This window comes from Chrysochloris asiatica, unplaced genomic scaffold (genome assembly GCF_000296735.1).
Source record: "Chrysochloris asiatica unplaced genomic scaffold, ChrAsi1.0 scaffold00102, whole genome shotgun sequence".
Taxonomy (NCBI): domain Eukaryota; kingdom Metazoa; phylum Chordata; class Mammalia; order Afrosoricida; family Chrysochloridae; genus Chrysochloris; species Chrysochloris asiatica.
Genome location: NW_006408620.1, coordinates 5,012,958 through 5,034,013, shown reverse-complemented (window position 1 = coordinate 5,034,013; position 21,056 = coordinate 5,012,958). Strand labels below are relative to the sequence as shown.

Below are 21,056 nucleotides of genomic sequence, written 5' to 3'. Positions count from 1 at the left end.
GATGATGTGCCCTGAAAACTTTCACTCAATCCACAATAAAAACCTTAAAAAAAAAAAAAAGAAATGTGGGTGTGTAGCTTTTCTTTGCCTGGGACGTCTGGGGCAGGAGCCGAATACTGCTGCCTTCTGTAATGGGGCAAGCATGTTTTTCCTTCTCCACCTCTCCCTGTCACCCCCTGACACTTGAGCTAGAGTGCATTGTGACATGTAGACCACTGTTTTCCTGTTGTTGGAATCAAGAGGAAAACACTTTTGGGTCCCTACATGTTGATATTTTACTTTTGTCTTTGGAGGCCATGGTCCAGGATAAGTGAAATACTTTATTGAACATGTTAAGCTTGTAACAGCTCACCTCGAGGTTTTCCGTTGTCCCCTTTCTGGTACTGAATGAATGCAGTGATGAATTTTGTAACCTTAACATTGGGCTACTAACCACAAGGTCGGTGGTTCAAACCCAGCAGCTTTTCCATGGAGACTGTATATACAGGGTCACTCTGAGTCAGAGCCAAGTTGATGGCACTTCACAACCAAACTTTTATTGATTTGTTCAGAGATGAATGTAGAAGTCTTAAATGTACTACTCAAAAGATTATTAAAAAAAAAAAAAAGATTATTACAGAGTGAATCCATTAGTATTCCTACCATCTACAACTAAGGAATCGACGTGGCAAGCATGCATCGCCACATGTGCCTCCCCCCCTGCCCCCAATCTTCTGGTCAACTTTGCTTCAATTCTTTCCCAAAGTAACCAGGCTCTGTCTTCTCCAGCGTGTGTTTGGCCAGATTTGGAAGGTCATTTATTAGGGTCAGTTAAAAAGTCTTGTTACTAGGGATCCAATTCATACATGCATGGGTGTTTTCCAAATAAAACATACTTAAACATGTCTCTGAGATCATGCATGGCTGCAGACAAGTTCATAGTAATTAATGCCTGTCGTAATCTCCTCTGGGGCGGGGGTCTTCTAAAAGAAAGGTTCAATCAAAATAGTGACTTTTAAAGAGATCTTTTGGGCCAATTAAAGTTTCGTGGCGGAGAGGTCAGCTTAGAAGATTATAGCAACTGTCCAAAGGGACAGTCTTGACAGAAGGACACAGGACAATCATGGGGACTTATTAAGAAGAAGTTTTAAGAAACTTGAAAAGTGCATGGGTGAGAACAAGGCCAGGAAAGGTTCACTGAGGACTCTTTTCCCATCTTGACAACACTCCTGATGATTCTTTGAGGACAAGGGCGGTCCTATGAGAACTTCATTGGGAAACCTCACCCCATTCACCCTGCAGTCCTGCTCTTGCCTCTGTAGACTTCTCTTTGTTTACAGAACTCAAAGAACATTGAAAAGGTGAACAATTTGAGTCCCTCGTGGACGCCAACACTGCCTTTTTCATGTGGTGTCAACAGCAGAATGCAGAATTCTTCAGGGAAGGGTTTAAGATGGAGACAACACCTTCAGAAGTATATCGACTGAGATGTTGAGATATAATTGCTTCACACTTGGGTGCTTTTGTTTACTGACGGGTTCTATGATTTTCATAACTATATATATGTATATCTTATAACAATACTTTTGACTTGTTCTCTTTTGTGTGTCACAACTTTAACTCGGCACCTTTGTCGTTGTCTGTCCTTTTCCTTTCCTTTGATGTTGGGTATTTTACAGTCTGGCATTGTAAGACTTCATCAAGGTCAGCTTGAACCACAAGGTTGGTGGTTCAATCTTAACACCTCTCTCTTGGAAACCCTATACAGGGTCCTTGTGAGTTGGAACTGACGCAACAGCACATTGATGGCAAATGGGTTGTTCATAGTTAGAATGATGGGACTTAAAAAAGTCTGTGAAAAAAGTCCATGATCTTTTCTTTCTGTTTTTTTCAACCAGTGTTTTGAAGCCTCATTGTAGGCCTGCTGTGACTGGTTTGTACATGTGTTTCGATGATAAAACATTTTTTATAAATATGGTGTGGCTGTTGGTTAGGCACTAGACTGCTAAGGTCAGCAGTTCAAACCCACCGGCTTCTCCTTGGAAACTCTATATACAGAGTGGCTATGAGTCAGAATCAACTCAATGGCACTAAACAACAAGAGGAAAATGTATAAATACATATGGAGTCGTGGTTGGTGTTGTAGGATAAGCCCTGGCTTGCTAACCGATAGGTCGGCAGTTCAAAGCCACTAGCCGCTCCTCAGAAATCCTGTACAGGATAGCTATGAGTCAACAGTGCTTAACAACAACAACAGTAGGTACATACACACATTTCAGTTGGAGCATACCTACCTAGGAGTGGAGTTGTTAAGTCATAGGACATGTGTATGCTATGCCAATAACACATTGCCTTAATTATTATATGTTCATGAAAAGTCTGCATCTGATAAATGTAAAGTTTTGGATCTCATTCTTCTTCAAGCTTGTTTTGGCTGTATCGTGGGTTTTCTCATTTCCATCTGCATTTTGAATTATACTGTCAATACCCATATACACAAATGCACAAAAATATGTAGGGAGTTTGATTGGGACTCCAGTGAGTTTGTATATGAGTGTGGGAAGAAATCTCAGATTAGAATATGGTGCATTTCCAACCCCAGAACATGGTAGATGCCTCCTACGGCAGCTCCATACAAGAAGCACTTGTATGGGAGTTACAGGGCTGGTGGTTTGAGCTTACCAGTCACTCTGCAGGAGAATGATGAGACTTTCTCCTCCTGTCAAGATTTGCAGCATTGGAAACCCTACACAGGGTCACTATGAGTTGAAACTCAACAACACAACACTTAACAATACCCAGATGACACTGTAGGGTAAACTCTTGATGGCTAACCACAAGGTCAGCAGTTCAAACCCATCAGCCTCTCCCTGGGAGAAATCTGAGGCTGTCTGCTCCTGTAAAGATTTGCAGCCTTGGAGACCCCCTACATAGGGTCACTATGAGCAGAATTGGCCAATGGCGTTGGGTTTTAAAATAGCTCTCACAAATGTTTTTGTAGATTTCCATGAACATCCTCTGTTAGATTTATTTTTGTGAAGTACCTTCAAGTCAGTTCTGACTCATAGCGACCTTGTATAGGGTTTCTAAGGATCAGCTGGTAGATTTGAACTGTAGACGTTGTGGTTCACAGTCCAGTGCTGATTCTGTAGTGTCACATCAGAAGTCAAAATCAACTGTGATTTTTGATGGTCTTAAAATTTTCATTTTCTGTTTTTTTTTGGGGGTGGGTAGGGGTGGGTGGGAGGTGATTAGAAATGTGATTCATCTTTCTGTGTTGACTATATATCCAGTGATCTTGTTAAATTCTGATAGTGTATCTGATGATTCTTTTGGACTGTTGAAATATGGAATCATATTCCCCCCTCCCCCCCTTGATTGCACTCTCTAGTATGTTGTTGGATAACATTAGAAATACGGACGTCCTTGTGTTTTTTCTGCTTTTACAGAAAAAAGTTGATCAGATTAAGAAAGTTCCTTTATGGTTGCTAGGAGTTTAAATCATGAATGGATACTGAATTTTATTAAGTGCTGTTCTGCAGCTACTGAAATTGAATTCCTGTTAAACCAACCTTGCATTTCTAGAATAAACCCAACTTGATAAGGATATATCGATAAAGGTATATCTTTATGTATTGTTGGATTTCATTTGGAGATTTTTGTGCCTGTATTTATGGGTTGTTATGCACAAGTGGGGTCTTCGTGTGACACTGTTGGATAAGCATTGGATTGCTAACTATAAGGTTGGTGGTTCAAACCCACCAGCTGCTACTCAGAAAACCTATACAGGGTTGCTGTGAGTCAGTACTAACTCAATGGCACTTAACAACAGGTACAGTTGGTTTGCAATCATCTGCTAACCTCAGGGTAGGTGGTTTGAACTCAGCTAGTCATTCCAGAGAAGAAAGGCCTGGTGAGTTGTTTCTGTAAAGTTTATAGCAACCCCATAAAGTCACAAACAAATGCACAAAAGAAGCCCCAAACAAAAAAAGCCAATGGAACCGTCCTACATTTTAACGCATGGGGTCACCGTTGGACAGGGCCTACTTGAGGAAGTTAACAACAACAACGTTTATGGATTAGGGTGATTTTTTTTTTTCTCAGTGTCTTTGCTTGTAATTCTTATGTTTTGGGATCAGGGTTATTCTGGCCTCATCAAACAAGTTGGAATGTGTATTCCGCCTCTCCTTCTTTGTTCCTCCTGTTTCCTGTGTGAGTTTGTATGCAATTGACATTTTTCTTTAAATGGAATAATTTACTGATAAAGCTGGTGGTGGTTGTTAAGCACTGTCAAGTCAGTTCTGACTTACAACCCTCTATAGGATTTCTGAGAAACAGCTGGTGGGTTTGAACTGCCGACCTTGTGGTTTTCAGTACAGTGCTGATCCTGTGGCACCACACCAGGCATCCACCGCTGAAGGTGTGTTGGTGGTGGGTATGTGCCGTGGAGTTGATTCTGACTCATAGCGACCCTGCACAGGGTTTCCGAGGCTGGAAATCTTTACGGGAGCAAAAAACTGGAGAATTCCTTACAAGAATGTTATATAACAACATGTGATGGGGCTTCAAAAAGTTTGTGGGAAAATTGTATTATCTTTTCATTAATTTTTCCCATGAACTTTTTAATGTACCCTCGTATATTGTTACTGTTAGGAGTCCTGGTGTGGCGCTGTGTGCTAATGCGTCAGACTGCAAAGTCATTTGAACTGCAAGGTTGGTGGTTCAAACTCACCAGCTGCTCCTTGGGAACCCTATACAGGGTCACTATGGGTCGGAATCGACTCGACAGCACTTAACAATAACAACAGTTAAGTAGACTCAGCTCATAGCAACCCATCCTATATAGAACAGAATGAAATACTGCCAAGTTCTATGCCTTTCTTACAACTTTTGCTAGGCTTGAGCCCATTACTGCTGCCGCTGTGCCAGTCCTCTTTGTTGGGGGTCTTCCTCTTTATCTGTGAGCCCCCACTTTCCCAAGCATGATGTCTTTCTCCAGGGACTGGTTTCTCCTGATAGTATGTCAAAAGTATAAGAGATGAAGTCTCATCATTTAGCTTCTAGTGAGCATTCTGGTAGTACTTCTTCCAATTCAGATTTGTTTGTTCCTCTGGCAGTCCATGGTACTTTCAATATTCTTTGCCAACACCATAATTCAAATGCATCGACTCGTCTACTGTCTTCCTTATTTCATTATCCATCTTTCACATGCATATGTGGCAATTGAAAACACCATGGCTTGAGTCAGGCACAGCTTAGTCCTCAAGCTGACATCTTTGCTCTTGAACATTTTAAAAAGGTCTTGTGCAGCAGATTTGCCTAATGCAGTATGTCATTTGATTTCTTGTCTGCTGCTTCCGTGAGTGTTGATGGTTGATCCAAGTAAGCGGAAATCCTTGATAAATTCAATCTTTTCTCCACCGAGGATGACACTAAGAATAAAGACCCAAGAACCCTGACTTAGGGCACACAGCTCACTGTCCTGTGAGACCCCGTCAGGACTCAGCTGTCAGTGTGTCCTCAAGCCAGTAGCCAACAGGTGGTATTCATGAAGTCCCCATGGCAAAATGACAGAAACCGATTTTCCTCTTCCTCTGTGGGGTCTTCTGAAAGCAGTCGGTTGCATCTAACCCTACCAAAGCACACTTTCTATTTTGCTTCATTGGGCCACCTCGGGTAAGGTTGTCATTTCTGTAGAAAATTATCTTTGGAAGAAGCCACATGTGCCAGAACACTGGGCCATTCCTTTGACTGTGAGGGGAAGTCCACTGCTTACCTCTGCAGCACTGTCAGAGTTTCGCTTCCCTCTGTTTTGCTGCTGTCTTCATGGACATGCAAATCAGGGCCTTGTGGGTAGAGGAGGCCTGGGGGGGTGGGGTTGGGGTGGGATCTGCTGAGAGCGCTGGCTGAGGGAGCAGAAAAAGCCCGTCCATTTCTGTCTTGTCAGGCTTGTCCAGCGTGGGAGGTGACTGGAATTTGGACCCTCCTGGACCCTCCCAGACCTCAGACTGGAACACAGGAGAACTCGTTGGGTCTTTTGCTCTTGGAATGGCTGCAAGCTTCTATGGGCAGTTCTGCTCCACGCCTCCCTAACATCCATTGTCCTCGTCTTCTGCAGCCTCCCAGAACCCTGGTCTTGTTTGGGGTTGTGCTAGGTCCTTCTCTAGGGAGTGGGTCGTGGGTGATGGAGCCAGTGTTGACATTCCCGTCTCCGCTCCCCTCAGGTTTTCTGGAAGTCTTTAAGTATCCCATCAAAGGGGCTTTGCCCTTTCTCTTTCTCCAACTCTAATTGCCAACGTGCTACCCAGAGTCACGAGGAGGTGAAGAGAATTGGAGACTTAGGGCCTGATGGTGCCTTTGAGCGTCTTGCATACCTCCAGACTGCGCTGTGTGAGGAGGCTAAACCCTTCTTATTAGGAGCCCAGCTCTGGAAGGTTGGTTTTCTTTTTCTTCCTTGATTTAAAAAAGTTTTTAACTGTTATCCAAGTGAAATTTTACAGAGTAGTTCGTCAGTTTTACATTCAATGAATCATATATTTGGTTTCATTACCAACCCCCTTCCATGTACCATCAGTTCCCAGTATCTGTCTCTATCCGCTGTAACTCTTGCATGCCTCCCTGTGAGGTGGGTTTTCTTGTTGGGTGATGCCTTCAACACAGAGGCCGCTTCCCTTGCCTGGCTCTGGGCCTGGTGTATTGTCAGTTGTCTATGGATGAGCGTCAGAGGATGGACAATGTTCCATACCTCACTCACTGCGTGGGGCCTGCAAGTGACGGCAGCCGGTCAAACTGACGCAAAAGCAAATGCTTATTACTCAAGTACATGGGAAATCTGGGAGTTGGGTTGGATTCAAGGACTCAGTATTCTTCCAGCTGTTTCTCTCTCACCCCATCTTCTCCAGAGGGGCCTTTCTCACCCAGAGGGCTCTCTGCACCTGATAGGGGGAAATAGCCCCAAGTAGCTTCAGGCTTACACGAGTTCTAGAACAAGAGTAGCTGACTTCCTGTAAATAGCCCGAGAATACATCGCTTAGGTTTTGTGGGATATAAGGTCTGGGTTGCCATTAATCAGCTCTGCAATGTTCAGACTCACCAGCCGCTCCCTGAATACCCTCTGCTGAGTTGCTATAAGTCAGAACAACAAAGGTATGATGTTGTAGAATAAACACTGGATTGCTAACCGCAAGGACAGCAATTCAAACCCACCAGCTGCCTTTTGGAAACACTCAGCAACTGCAGCAACCATTGTAGCTTGAAAGCAGCCACAAATGTGTGAACACTCAGTGTGGCTATGTCCCAATTAAACTGTCCTTAGAAACACAGGTGGCAGGCTCCATTTGGCCCACAAGTACAATATACTACTGGCCCCTACTAAAAGGCTGGGCCTCTTTTTCAGTGGTTTAGGTGGGACTTGGGTGCACACCAATGTTATCTAGGGCCAGGACTGGTGGTGGTGGTGGTTATGTGCCGTGGAGTTGGTTCTGACTCATAGCGACCCTGCACAGGGTTTCCGAGGTTGTAAATCTTTACAGGGAGCAGAAAGCCTCATCTTTCTCCTGCGGAACAGCTGGTAGTTTTGAACTGCTGACCTTGAGGTTCGCAGTCCGATTTGTAACTACTACACTACCAGAGCTCCTTAGGGCCAGGACTAGGATAAGGCAAATAAGGCCCTTGCTTTGGGTTCAAAATTCAAGGGAGAGCCCACCAAACTCAGCAATTAAGGTAAAGAATATTTTCATACAGTGTTGTAAAAATTAAAAATGGATGCTCCCCACAGTCCCCCCCCCCCCCCATTTGAGGCTTTTTCTCTTTTATACTGACCCTCTACTTTACCAAGCATGGTGTCCTTCAGGGACTGAAGAACATGTTGGAAGTATGAGAGACAAAGTCTCGCCATCCTGGTTTCTAAGTAGCATTCTGCATGTGCTTCTTCCAAGAAGAGAGGATCAGAATGCTAAAGGCAGGATTCAGCAGAGCTGGCATCAGAGTGAGGTCTGCCCAGCCTGTGGGAGGCCAGGGTAGGGCTGGAAACCAAATGGGTCACGTTGCTGTGTTGGGGGTGGGAGGTGGGGAGGTGTTTGCATTAGTGTCTTTGCTTTGGTTCAGGAATGACAGTGATATTAATAGCTGCTTTTCATTGAACACCAGCTATTTGTGAGGTATGTTTACAATAATTATTCTACCCCAAAATTCACAGCTGTCAATTCGATCCTGACAGTAGAACACCGCCATAGGGTTGCCGAGACTGTAATCTTTATGGGAGCAGACAGCTTCATATTTCTCCTGCATCTCTCTGGTGGCTTTGAACTGCCAACCTTGGGGTTAGCAGTTCATTACTTAACTCACTGTGCCGCCACGGCTAGTATGTATTAACTGCGTTTATTAGAAGCCCTTGACATGTATTCGTAGATTCTTTTGTTGTTCTCATCACAAACCTTACACGTAGGCACTGTTATCCCCATTTTACAGATGAGAAAAATGGAGGCCACTGCCACATGGTACCTGAACAAAAATTTGAGCCAAGGGTGTTTCCTCGTTTGGGTTTCCAGAGGATGCGGTCTTGGCATCAGTTAAGGCCGAGGCCTAGTAGAAACGATGCCCAAAGCTCTGTGTTACTTGTTGCCTTACCACCAAACGCTCCTGGGAGCTCCTCTCAACAGTGCTGCTCTGGCTCCTGGTCTTCCGGTGGTGGGCTTTCAGGTGTTCAGAGAGTGGGAAGCCCTTGTCTACTTTTGGAATTAGCCCCACCGTTGGAAGGGAGTGCTGTAGGATAAGTGCTGGACTGCTAATCACAAGGTTCAAACTCACCCACAGCTCTGCGGGAGAGAGATGAAAGCTTTCTGCTCACATGAAGGTGTACAGTCTTGGAAACCTTAGACAGGGTTGCTGTGACTTGGAATCGACTTGACGGCACTTAACATCAACAAGATAGGGGTTGTTGTGTGCCATCGAATTGGTTCCGACTCACAGTGATCCTGTATATGGTTTCCAAAGCTGTACATCTTTGCGGAAGCCGAAAGCCTCATCTTTCCTCCTGCGGAGGTGACCGGTGGGCTTGATTTGCCATCCTTGTGGTTCGTAGTTCAGTGCTTTACTGTGTAGAGCCTCCATGCTCCCAAGACATGGGTGGTTGTTGTTGTTAAGTGACATGGGTTGTTGTTGTTGTTAAGTGCCGTCGAGTCGATTCCGACCCATGGCGTATGTAATCCCAAATTAAATTACGGACTTGGTGGGTGTTGTATGGCAGGTGAGCTGCCCTTTAATTAAAGCATGTTAAATCTGGCAGCGGGAGTCCAGTCTTACTAGTGTAATTCCATTCCTTACTAGAATTACTAGTGTAATTTTAATCCAGCATCTCCCTGACAAGTTTTGGAAGCTTTCTGTGGCAGTAGCAGTTTGGGCACTTGAAAGGTGAAAACACACTGACAGGTGATTGGAGGGCTCTCAAGATCAGAAGGTGGAGGCTGCATCTTTCTGGAAAGACAGGCTGCAGGTGTGAGTCACTTGATCAGAGATTGATAAACAGGTATCCCTCACTTTTTGAAAATTCATTTGCGCCCCTTTACTTTTATGAAAGCCCTGCACTGGTACCTGCTTTCACTAGCAGATTGAAATGCGAAGAGGATTTTTTGCTTTTTTTGTAAAAAGGAAGAACACTAAAACTAGCGTTGAGCATTTGCCTTGCAGCAGCGAAGCCATTGAAGAGGCAGTGTGCGCCCCCAGCAGTGACAGTGGAAAGTTGCACCCCAAGTGGCGAACTGCACCCCACATGTCAGCGACAGACTGCCATTATCTATGACTGTGTCTGTGAACACTGTATGTTGGCATTATATTATACTTTTTGTGTTATTTGGTATGATCTGGTAGATTATTTCTTGGGTCCAGCAACACACAGAGATTTCTTCCTATCTAAATTAATGGTGTGGCACTGTAGGATATAGCTCTGGACTGTAAAATCAGTTTGAACCAAAAGGTCAGTGGTTCAAATCCACCACCCTCTGCTTGGAAACCCAGTACAGGGTCGCTATGAGTTGGAACTGACTCGATGGCATTTAGCAACAATGACAGAAAATTAATGGTAATTGCTTCTTTTCTTGTCACCATTTCGGCTTACAAAAAGATTTCATAAGAGGATGGATTGTATGATGTGTTTCAAAATAAGCACCTGACCTGCTAACTCGGGGTGGTGTTTGGCCGGATTCCCCATGCCCTGGTTTTAGACAGAGGCAGACTGTGGAAAGCATGCTGTTGGGAGCAGCCGATCCCGTGGGCTGAGCAGCAGATTTAGTTTGGTGTTTAGGGACTGAGACAGATGGTAATCCTCGCTGAATTGCCCTATTGGTGTTTTTTTCCACTTATTCCAAGGAGACATTTTCTACATGAACCCCTAAGGTAGACTTGATCCACTGATACACACAGAAGTGCCCACTCTCCTATGTGTGTACACATTTGTTGTTGTTGTTAGGTGTCATCAAGTCGATTTGGACTCCTGGTGACCCCAGGTGGGCGTAAACTGTCCCACAGGGTTTTTAGGCTGTCACGTTGATGGGAGCAGATCAGGAGATTCTGTCTCCCACAGAGCTGCTGGGGTGTGAATGCCAACTTTCAGAAGCAGCGGAATGCTTAATGCTGAGTCACCAGGGGGCCTGGCATGTACATTTAGACAGTGTTAACAGAAAAGAGAAGAGGAAAGAACACAGGTAACACTTTTATAACAAATACTAAGCAAAGAAGCTCTGTTGTGCAGTGGGCTAAGTGTTGGGTTACTAACAGCAAGGTTGGCGGTTCAAACCCACCAGCCGCTCCAAGGGACAGGAGTGAGACTGTCTGCTTCTGTAAAGATTTACAGTCTCCAAAACCCTGTGAAAAGTTCTCCTCTGTCTGTAGGGTCACCATGAGCTGGAAATTGGCTTGACGGCAATGGATTTGGTTTTTACTATGGCGCTGTGGGTTAATGCACTAGACTGCAAGGTCGATTTGAACTACAAGGTTGGAGGTTCAAGCTCGCCAGCTGCTCCTGGGAAACCATATTCAGGGTCACTATGACTCAGAACTGACTTGACAGCACTTAACAACAACTACCACCAACAATTGTGTGAGGATGGTATAGGACTGGGCAGTCATTTGTTCTGAACCCGACTCCACATTCCTCAAAGCAGCAGCAGTTTACCAAGCAGGTGGGGATTGGCTCTGTGACCTACAGACTTCTTCTCTCTTCACCCGTCAACTCCAGGAGCACCTCAACTTTGAGGTTTACTTTATGGGAAAAGTAAACCTCATAATGGTTGAGTGGCTAACCCATTACAGGCTCATTACAGAGCTGGGTTTTTTACCCTCGACAGTCCTGTCTACCAGACAGGAAGCTCCTTTGGAGTCAGTCCTTATTATGTTCCACCTGTGTGAGCTCACGGCCTTGCCCAGTTCATTGCTCAGTGCTGCTGCTGGTGGTGGTTATGTGCCCTGGAGTGGACTGCGACTCAGTGACCCTGTACTGGGTTTCCGAGGCTGTAAGTCTTTACAGGAGCAGAAAGCTCATCTTTCTCCTGCGGAACAGCTGGTAGTTTCGAACTGCTGACCTTGAGATTTGCTGCCCAATTTGTAACTACTACTAGCTCTGGTAGCGTAGTGGTTACGAATTGGGTTGCGAACCTTAAGGTCAGCAGTTTGAAACTACCAGCTGTTCTGCGGGAGAAAGATAAGGCTTTCTGTTCCCGTAAAGATTTACAGCCTCGGAAACCTTAACAGCATCGCTATGAGTCGGAATGGACTCCACGGCACACAGCCACCACCACTCTACCAGAGTAATATATTTGTCCTGAAATGGACTGGTTTCTGATGGGTCGAGTCAAACACTTAGCAATCCCCAGTTTGTCAGAGTGGAGCTGTGCTCCATGTGGTTCACTGGCTGAGTTTTTGGGATAGATCACCAGGTCTTTCTTCTGAATAGACTTTAGTCTCTCAACTTTGCTGTGAGTAGGTGGGCACATGAGCCATTTGCACCCTCAGGCATTGAGGTTGTTGGGTTGTTTGCCTGGTTTCCAGTGGATGGAGATGTGTATAGATGTGTAACCTTGGAACCAAAGGCTCAAAGATTCTGTCAGATTTCAGAAGGGTCTGTGATTCTCATAAGCATCTGAATTGTAACCACCCAGTTCTGGCAGCAGAAATTTAGTTATTTCTATCCTGCAATACCAGGGTAAGTAAACAATAACAACAACATATATTGCTACTAGGGTTCTACTTCATACAGGCACGGGTTTATTCCACGCAAAATATGTTTTGAAATGTCTCTGTGTTCAGTAGTTGGTTTCAGGCAAGTTCTCTCAGTAATATACTTGTCTCACTCTTGTTAAGGTACCTTAAAAAAAAAAAAAAAAGGCCCAGTTGAAACAGTGGCATCTGAGAGGGACCTGGGCCACTTAAATTCAAGGCATGGAGGTCAGCTCAGAAAGTTACGTTGTTGTTGTTAATTGCCATTGTGTGGGTTCTAACTCATAACAACCCTGTATAGAGTTTCCAAGGAGTGGATGAACAGCTGACCTTGCGGTTCAAACCAACCTTACTGTCCAGTGCATTAACTCACAGCACCACTGATTTTAAGATATCAAAGGGGTAATCTTGATTACACAGCTCTGTAATGAGCCTCAAATGGGTTAGCCACTCAACCATACCGAGTCTTGGTTTCTTTTCCCATAAAGTAAATCTCAAAGTTGAGGCGCTCCTGGAGTTTATGGGTGACGAGAGAAGAGGGCTGTGGGTCACAGAGCCAATGCCCAGCCCATGATGACCAATCTTGATATTCTTGAAGGACCCAGGATGATGACTCTGGCTTACTGTTTTTGTTAGGTCTGTTCCAACTCAAAGCAAAGTTTAGGGTTTCAGAGGCTATCAATCTTTACAGAGCAGAAAGCTTTGTGTTTCTCCTGTGGAGCGGCTAGTGGGTTTGAACTGCCGACCTTGAAGTTAACAGTCCAGTGCTTAGCCCATTTATTAGGTACAAGTTTTAAGAAAGTGAACAATTGCATTGGTGAAAAAAGGGAGGAAACTTTGAGCTGAAGTGTTTTTCATTCCATGACAACAGTGCATCTGCTCGATCTTTGAGGGTAGCCAGTCATATGAGAATTTCATTGGGAAACCACACCTCAGCTCTGATACTTCTGCAGTCTTCTGCCACCTGTTTCTGAACTTCAGCCACAGTTTCTTCATTGTCGAGGAAACTTGTTGCAAAGTTTCAGTGATTTGGGAGATGTCCACTTAAGTTTGTTAAAAATTGATACTGGTCCTGACTTCAAAATGTTTTTTTTGTTTATTTCCCCTATGGCACCAAAAGTATTCAGCCTGCTAGGATGTCGGTTTTTATATATAAAAAGGACATTTCTAGAAAAAAGACTAGAAGGAACTAGTTGAATGTGCTTTTTCCATGGATGACCAGTTTTGGGGGCCATATTTTATTTTGACTGCCCTATCCAGCCTCTTCTACCTTTTCTGCGCCAAGCAGGAACCCTCCATAATGCCCAGGGAAGATGACTGAAGCTCCGCGTGCCTGAGCCCGAGTGACACTCTGTCCATTTCTCCCCAGAGCCCGTGTTCTGGTACTACGTGAGGGAGGTCCTGAACAAGCACGAGCTGCAGCGCTTCTACGCCCTGCGCCACATTGCCTCCGACGTGGGACGTGGCCGCGCCTGGCTGCGCTGCGCCCTCAACGAGCACTCCCTGGAGCGTTACCTACACATGCTCCTGGCTGACCGCAGCAGGCTCAGGTACGTGGGCTGGGCTGGGCCCCCGGAGGCGGCTGAGGGCTCCAGTACGTGGGCTGGGCTAGTTCCCAGGAGAAGGCGGAGGTGGGCTGGGCTGGGCTGGCCCCCTCCACCCGGAGGGGAGGCGGAGCTGAGGGCTCCAGTACGTGGGCTGGGCTAGTTCCCAGGAGAAGGCGGAGGTGGGCTGGGCTGGGCTGGCCCCCTCCACCCGGAGGGGAGGCGGAGCTGAGGGCTCCGGTTCGTGGGTTGGGCCAGGCCCTAGGAGACCGCGCACCTGCAGGCTCTAGTACTCCGTCTGGACTGAACCCTGGCCAAGGTGCTGAACACTGGGCTGGTGCTCTGAGAGGAGGAGCTGTAGGCGCGATCCCCTGGACTAGACCAGGACCCTGGAGGAGTTGCAGGGTGGTTCAGATCCAGACTCTGGGGCAGCTGTCTGGCTCTGTATCCCAGCCTCTCCCACTGGGGTGAGCCAGCCGTTCTCCTCCCACCCCCCTTTGGTTCAGCTGTGCTGTGGGATAGTGGGTGGGAGCATCAGTGTGAGAAAGCTAGTGAAGAGCTCAGGCTGGCACCTGCATGCAGCAAGCACTCAGTGCATGTTTGTGTTAAGACTTGGGGTGGGGTGGGGTGGGCTGGGAGGAGCTATTGCCCCAGGACCCAGTCTGCTCTCCACTTCTGTGGAAGTTAATTTGAGCTTCTTTCAGATTTAGTCTCTTCCTCTTTCGATGCTTGGTGTTCAGTGTCCATTGTCAAGTTCTGTTTTTCAATTCTGTAATTTTTTTATTTTTATTTTTTTTAACCTTGGCCTCTGTTCTTTGAGGTTAATCAATCCCAAATTGACTTAAAAAAAGTAAGATTTAAGTTTGGAAAGAAGTCATTTGCTATTTAAAAAACGTTTACTTATTCTTTCTTGCTCACAAACATGCTTTTCACTGTTTCAGTATGTTGTGCTGTTGGCTGTGTACACAACAGAACAGAACACTGCCTGGTCCCACACCATCCTCACAGTTGTTCTGTTTGACCCCCCACAGCCACGGTATCAATCCGTCTTGTTGGGGAGCTTGCTCTTTTTCACTGACCCTCCAGTTTACCCAGCATGATGTCCTTTCTCCAGGGACTGGTCCCTCCTGATAATAGATCCAAAGTGTTTGTGAGGAAGTCTCCCATTCTGTCTTCTGAGGAGCATTCTGTCTGTCCTTCGAAGACTGATTTGTTTGTTTTTATGGTCCTTTCAGTATCTGTCAGCACCACTATTCTTCAGATGCATCCATTATTTCCAATTTTATTCATTCATTGTCCAGCTTTCACATGCAGATGAGGCCACTGATAATACCATGGCTTGGGTGAGACGTACCTTAGTCTTCAAACTGTCATCTTTTGCTCTTGAACACTTAAAGAGGTCTCTTGCAGCAGATTTGTGCAGTGCAGTCATTTGAGTTTTTAACTGTTGCGTCCACGAGTATCGATTGTAAATCCAACTTCAATCTTTTTTCCCTTTACATTGATGTTATTTATTGGTCCATTTAAGATCGTTGTTAAGTGCTGTCGAGTCAGTTCTGACCCATAGCAACCTTGTACAGGGTTTCCGAGGAGCGGTTAATGAGCTTGAACTGATGACCTTGCAGTTCAAACTGAGTTAGCATTCCAGTGCATTAACCGGCAGTCAGACACCAGGACTCCCCAATTAGTATGTTGTTGTTGTTGTTAAGTACATCGAGTTGGTTCTGACCCATAGCAACCCTGAACAGGGTTTCCGAGGCTGTAAATCTTTACGGGAGCAGAAAGCCTCATCTTTCTCCCGCGGAGCAGCTGGTAGTTTTGAACTGCTGACTTTGCGGTTTGCAGCCCGATTCGTAACCACTATGCTACCAGAGCTCCTTCCCAATTAGTATAGAGCAGGCTATATAGAATACCTGGCCTTTATAGACCAGTCTAGTGTAGATCCCTGAGTGGAACAAATGGATAAACTCTCAACTGCTAGCTGAAAGACTGGGAGTTTGAACTCACCTAGAGGTGCCTTGGAGTCCTGGTGTGGCCCTGTGGGTTAATGCGCCAGACTGCAAAGCCATTTGAACTACAAGGTCAGTGGTTCCAGCTCACTGATCACTCGTCAGAAACCTTATACAGGGTCGCTATGAGTCAGAACTAACTTGATGGCACTTAACAACAACAATAGAGGTACCTTGCAAGACAGGTTGAGTGGCCTGCTTCTGAAGATGTTTTGGAGTTGCCCTGAGGTGAAACTGACTTGACAACACCTAGAAACAGCATAGACAAAGCTGTGTATATACATATATTGTGAAAGCTATGTAGATATATGTATATTATGGTAATGAGTACCACTATGCCCTCAGTGGCTGGAGACACCCGAGTTTCTTTATTTCTTTCTTGTGCTCCATTGCCCATCCTGGATGAGCCAGGAGTTCTCATTTCTGGGACCCAGGCTCCGTCTACTCATATCCTTTCCTGACTGTTGAGGTGGGAACGGAGGTCCATTGGATGGAACTCTGGCACTTCAAGAGCTACAGGGATACTTCCTGTCAACTCACAGTATATTGGCCGGTGCAAACCACATGACCACACCCCAGCTCAGGAAGGCGTTCCCAGTGTTGTTGAATCTGTTTTGACTCATAGTGACCCTGTAGGACAGAGATGAATGGCCCACAAAGGGCTCCATCTGTTAGGAAGCTGGCGGCCACATCTTTTCCCCACAGAGCAACTGGCAGGTTCAAACTGCTGACCTTCTAATTATCAGCATAAGCTTAACCCAGTGCACCTCTAGGGTTTCTTGTTTAGTAGAGTTGTTGTTGTTGTTGTTGTTAAGGGTTGGTTCTGACTCATAGGAAACCTGTTTAGCGTTTCTGGGGAGTGTCTGGTGAGTGCTTATCCTGCAGCGCCACACTGGGACTCACATTTAGTAGAGTGGGGAGGTAGAAAGATCCCACAGCAAGAGGAGGAGGTAGCTGAACCTGAGCCTTTGATGGGGTAGTCAGCCACATTCATGTCAAAGCCTTGAGAATGCTGTGGAAGCCATTGCAGAGATAAAGGAAATCCCCTGTAAGTGATGCAATGATGACCCTACTAACCCTATACTGGGTTACTATGACTCGGAACAGACTTGGGGGGTACACAATCCCCCCCACCCCCAGATATACTGAATCACCCCCAGATATACTGAATCAGAATCTTAAGTTTTTAACTTGATACCCAGGTGATTATGAGAATGTTAAGATTTTTATAAAGATAAGATTAGAAGAGTCTGGGGATCTTGTTAAAACGTAAGTCGGAGTCAGTATATCTGTTGTTGCTGATTGCTCTAAAGCCAGTTTGGATTTGTGGCGATCCTGTGTAGGGTTTCCGAGGCTGTAAATCTTCATGGAAGCAGCAAACTTCATCTTTGTCCTGTGGAGGGGCTCGTCAACTCGAACTGCTGACCTTATGGTTAGCAGCCCAATGCGTAACCTGCTACGTTACCAGAGTGGCATACTCAGTCTCCAAGTTCCATTTAAAGATGGGCAGCTGCTGTGAGCTTGTCTGTTCAGAATGAAGGTGAACGTTCCGGAATCATACTCACTAACTGATGTGGACAAGCCACATGCTTTTGTTATGACTCTGTGTGAAACTGGTTCAGATTTTGAAAGCATCACTATTTCGGGGCCAGGGATAATGCCAGTGTGAGCCTCTGGCTTGGGTAATTCCATGGAACCCTTGGCATCTCTTCTCTCCTCCTGCGATTATGTATTTAGTCACGTCAGCAGTCTGTGTTTCCAACTGTGCTGACCTGAAGGTTCCTCCTCACCAACTCTCCTTTAGTGGCGTTTAGCTCTGACTCCCTGATTTTGACACCCATGTCCTGGAAAACCACAGGGTAGAAGCTGTTTGGGTCTATTGCTTGGCAGGGCGCAATCAAGACTCAGGGAGCTGGACTCTGGAGATCTGCTTTGACACCCCGGCTGCACCATTGATTGACCTGATGACCTTGGCAGACCATACAGGCTTCTTTGACTACCTTCCTCCTGCTGATTTGATTTGTGGGACTCTTTAGCCCTTTCTAGGGATAGCTTGGGCTTCCTGGTTTACAGTTCTAGCAGGTATGGTAGGTCAGTACCTTGGTGGATGGAGCCACAGAACACTTTCATTTATTTCTGAAATTGTCTCTTCTTGTATTAACCAAAGTAGGAGATCTCTGTTGGCCAGCTTGGGTTCCCAATGATTCTCCCAGAAACACTGCTTAAGTGGAGCTCATCCCCCTCTTTGTCCCTTGTTTGTCACTTCATAAATGCTGCATTTACATATCATGCCTATTTCAGTCCTCTACAGCTTGGGGGGTCTCAGGGGACCAACCAGGAAGTAGGATAGATGCATTCAATCCTTTGTTTGTAACTAGACGGTACAACAGCAGAGGTCTCAGACATACCGACTCCACTATGAGCTGACCTGGCATGGATTTTCCAGGGAGCCAGAGAACGGACTTGTTTGGCTGATGAACTGGGAGAACTACTGTTCAGAACTTTCCTCCTTTCTCTTTCAATTGACAGCACTTTTTATGAAGACTGCTCCTTTGTGATGGATGAAGAGAGATCTAGCATGCTCCCTACCATGGCAGCTGGTAAGCCTGGCCAGAGCCAGGGCTGACGGGTCCTGGGAAGTATGGGGAGTGTCCATTGTCCAGGGCAGGCTGTCTCTTGCTAACTACGAGTCAATTGCCACTGTCCTTCTTTATGGCACTCAGCCTTCTTCAACTCACGTTACCTAGTATTCTGTAACCTGGCTGAGCAAGCCTAGAGTGGAGAGGTTTTGGTTGTGGCTGGGCAGAGGTAATACAAAGAGCTGGGTAAGTGGAGGCAGGAGCCTTGCCCTTTACTCCTGGCTTCAGTCCTCACTGGCTGCGCCACATTGGACAGCTCACCTGCTAGGTGGGGATCCCTACAGCTCAGCAGTCACCCTTCCTGGGCATGTGAGCAGTTCGTGCATGATAAAGAAGCATGCACATGATTTGTAAATGTGAAAGCCCAGGGTGATGTTGCTGGGTGGGCTGTTGAGGGGATGGAAGTAAATACGAGTGAGCAACTCACCTCTTACACATTATTTATTTATGTATTTATTTTTGGTCTTCTCTTCCTTACTGCCCCTCAAAGTTTATACTAAGTCCCACAAGTCATGGAAGTCTTGTCCATGGATGAGAAAAAGTCAGGGTGTGACCACAACTTCCTCTGTAGCTAGTGTATGCAGCGCAACTTTTGCCTAAAGTGATGATGATGATGACGCACAGAGTTTTTGATTGCTTTTTGAGCTGAGTGGTTTTGGGTGGGTGATTGATTGCCTTTACTATTTACAGTCCTGTGAGGAAAACATTACTTACTGTCCCCATTGTACAGATACTGGAGTTAGTAAGGGTTGGTGCAGTGTAACTGCTCCAGGCTGTCTGAGTCAGCACCGAAGCCATCACTTTCTGCTGATGAACTCTTCCTACAGATAGGGAGAGGTGCTCACTTAGAAGGATACAATGATCTGATAGCTACGTCTATTGACCCTGGTTTTATAGAAATCTTTTTTTTAAAAAAATTTTTAATAGTACTGTGTTCTTGGTGATGTTTACACAGCAGCTTAGATTCCCATTCAGTGTTTCTGCATGAAATGTGACATGACATTGCTTACGTTCTTCCACAGTGTGTGAACAGTCTCATTTTTCCATTCTGGTGGTTCTGTTTCCATGAATCTAGTTTCCCTACCCCCTCACCTTCTCATCATGTTTTAAAATCATTGAACGTTTGGTCTCATATAGGTAAGTTTTTTAACAGGAGCACAGTAAACAGTCGTGGTGTGGCACTAGGCAAGGTCAGCAGTTCACACTGACCGGCTGCTCTGCAGAAACACTATGTTGTTGTTGTTGTTAAGTGCCATCGAGTCGGGTCCGACCCATAGCGACCCTGTACAGGGTTTCCGAGGGTGTAAATCTTTACGGGAGTAGAAAGCCTCATCTTTCTCCCGTGGAGCGGCTGGTAGTTTCGAACTGCTGACCTTAAGGTTCGCAGCCCGATTCGTAACCACTACGCTACCAGAGCTCCTTGCAGAAACACTATACAGGGTTGCAATGAGTTGGAACTGGCTCGACAGTACTTAACAACAACAACAACAGTACTTACAGTTGATGATTGTGGTTTTTTTGAGCCAGTTTGCATCTTTAGCCAAAAGGTGACCCCAGGGGTTAGTTTTGGTTCAGCTTTTAAAGAGCGTCTTATGGCAAGCGTATTAAGGAGTCTTCTGGTGTACACCTATCTAGCAGATGTGTGTTTTTAAGAACTGTGGAAGGTTTTCATGGATGCTGATGGTGACCTTGTGCTGTGTGTTCTCGCTGATAATGCTTGAGATGTGGTGATGCTCAGCAGCCAGCCCTGCAGACAGGCCCCTCTTTTTGGCAGGTCTGAACTCCATCCTCTTTGCTATTAACATCGACAACAAGGATTTAAATGGACAGAGTAAGTTTGCCCCGACCGTCTCGGACCTCCTAAAGGAATCCACGCAGAACATGACCTCCTTGTTGAAGGAGTCCACGCAGGGCATGAGCAGCCTCCTCAGGGAGATCACCGCGTCCTCCGCTGTCTCCATCCTCATCAGACCTGACCAGGAGAGCGACCCACTGCCCGTTCTGTCCAAGAACGTTGGTGCCGGTGAGCGAGAGCCAGGACAGCAGACTGTGCTGTGCTGGGTGGACACACCTTGTCACCTGACCAGGGGACAAGCAGGGCCTCTGCATTGTTCCGAATGATGCGCTTGGAGTTTTGGTTACTGTTGCACTGATTCTTAGTACTGACCCTCAATCACTCAATGGAGGACTGAGACTGAAAAAGATGCTAGTGTAGAAAAGCAAACAACCAGTGGAGTTCAAATCCACCCAGAGGCGCTTTGGCAAAAAACCAAACCTACTTCCTAGTGGCCCTGCAGAACAGAGTAGAACCGCCCCATCAGCTTTCTGGTGTCTGAGACTAACTCTGTCCACGGGCAGACTGCCTCATCTTCCTCCCGGGGAGCGAGTGGCTGGTGGGTATGAAGCTTGTGGAGCACAGCCCAGCGCTTAGCCCACTGTTTACTAGGGCTCCTGAGAGCCTTATTTGGGTGTGGGACAGATAATGCAGTGAAAAAGCAACTAGCTAATAGAGGGACACTGGCAGCAGCAATGAGCTCAACCACAACTGGGAGGATGGCTCAGGACAGGGCGGTGTTGCGTTCTGTTGTGTGCAGGGTCACTAGGGATCCCACTCTCTAGCCACTGGCAACATGGAGGAAGGCTCAGGACAGGGCGGTGTTGCGTTCTGTTGTGTG

The 21,056-nt window shown here is 46.1% G+C and overlaps 1 protein-coding gene across 1 annotated transcript in view; it reads left to right on the top strand.

The window, feature by feature from the left end:
* Positions 1-21,056, top strand: part of SNX29 (sorting nexin 29) — a 567,324-nt gene that overhangs the window by 28,147 nt on the left and 518,121 nt on the right. The window contains exons 4-6 of the mRNA XM_006867206.1: positions 13,559-13,739; positions 18,272-18,342; positions 20,156-20,404. Coding sequence (XP_006867268.1) covers positions 13,559-13,739; positions 18,272-18,342; positions 20,156-20,404 — 501 coding nt within the window. The remainder of the gene's footprint in view (positions 1-13,558; positions 13,740-18,271; positions 18,343-20,155; positions 20,405-21,056) is intronic.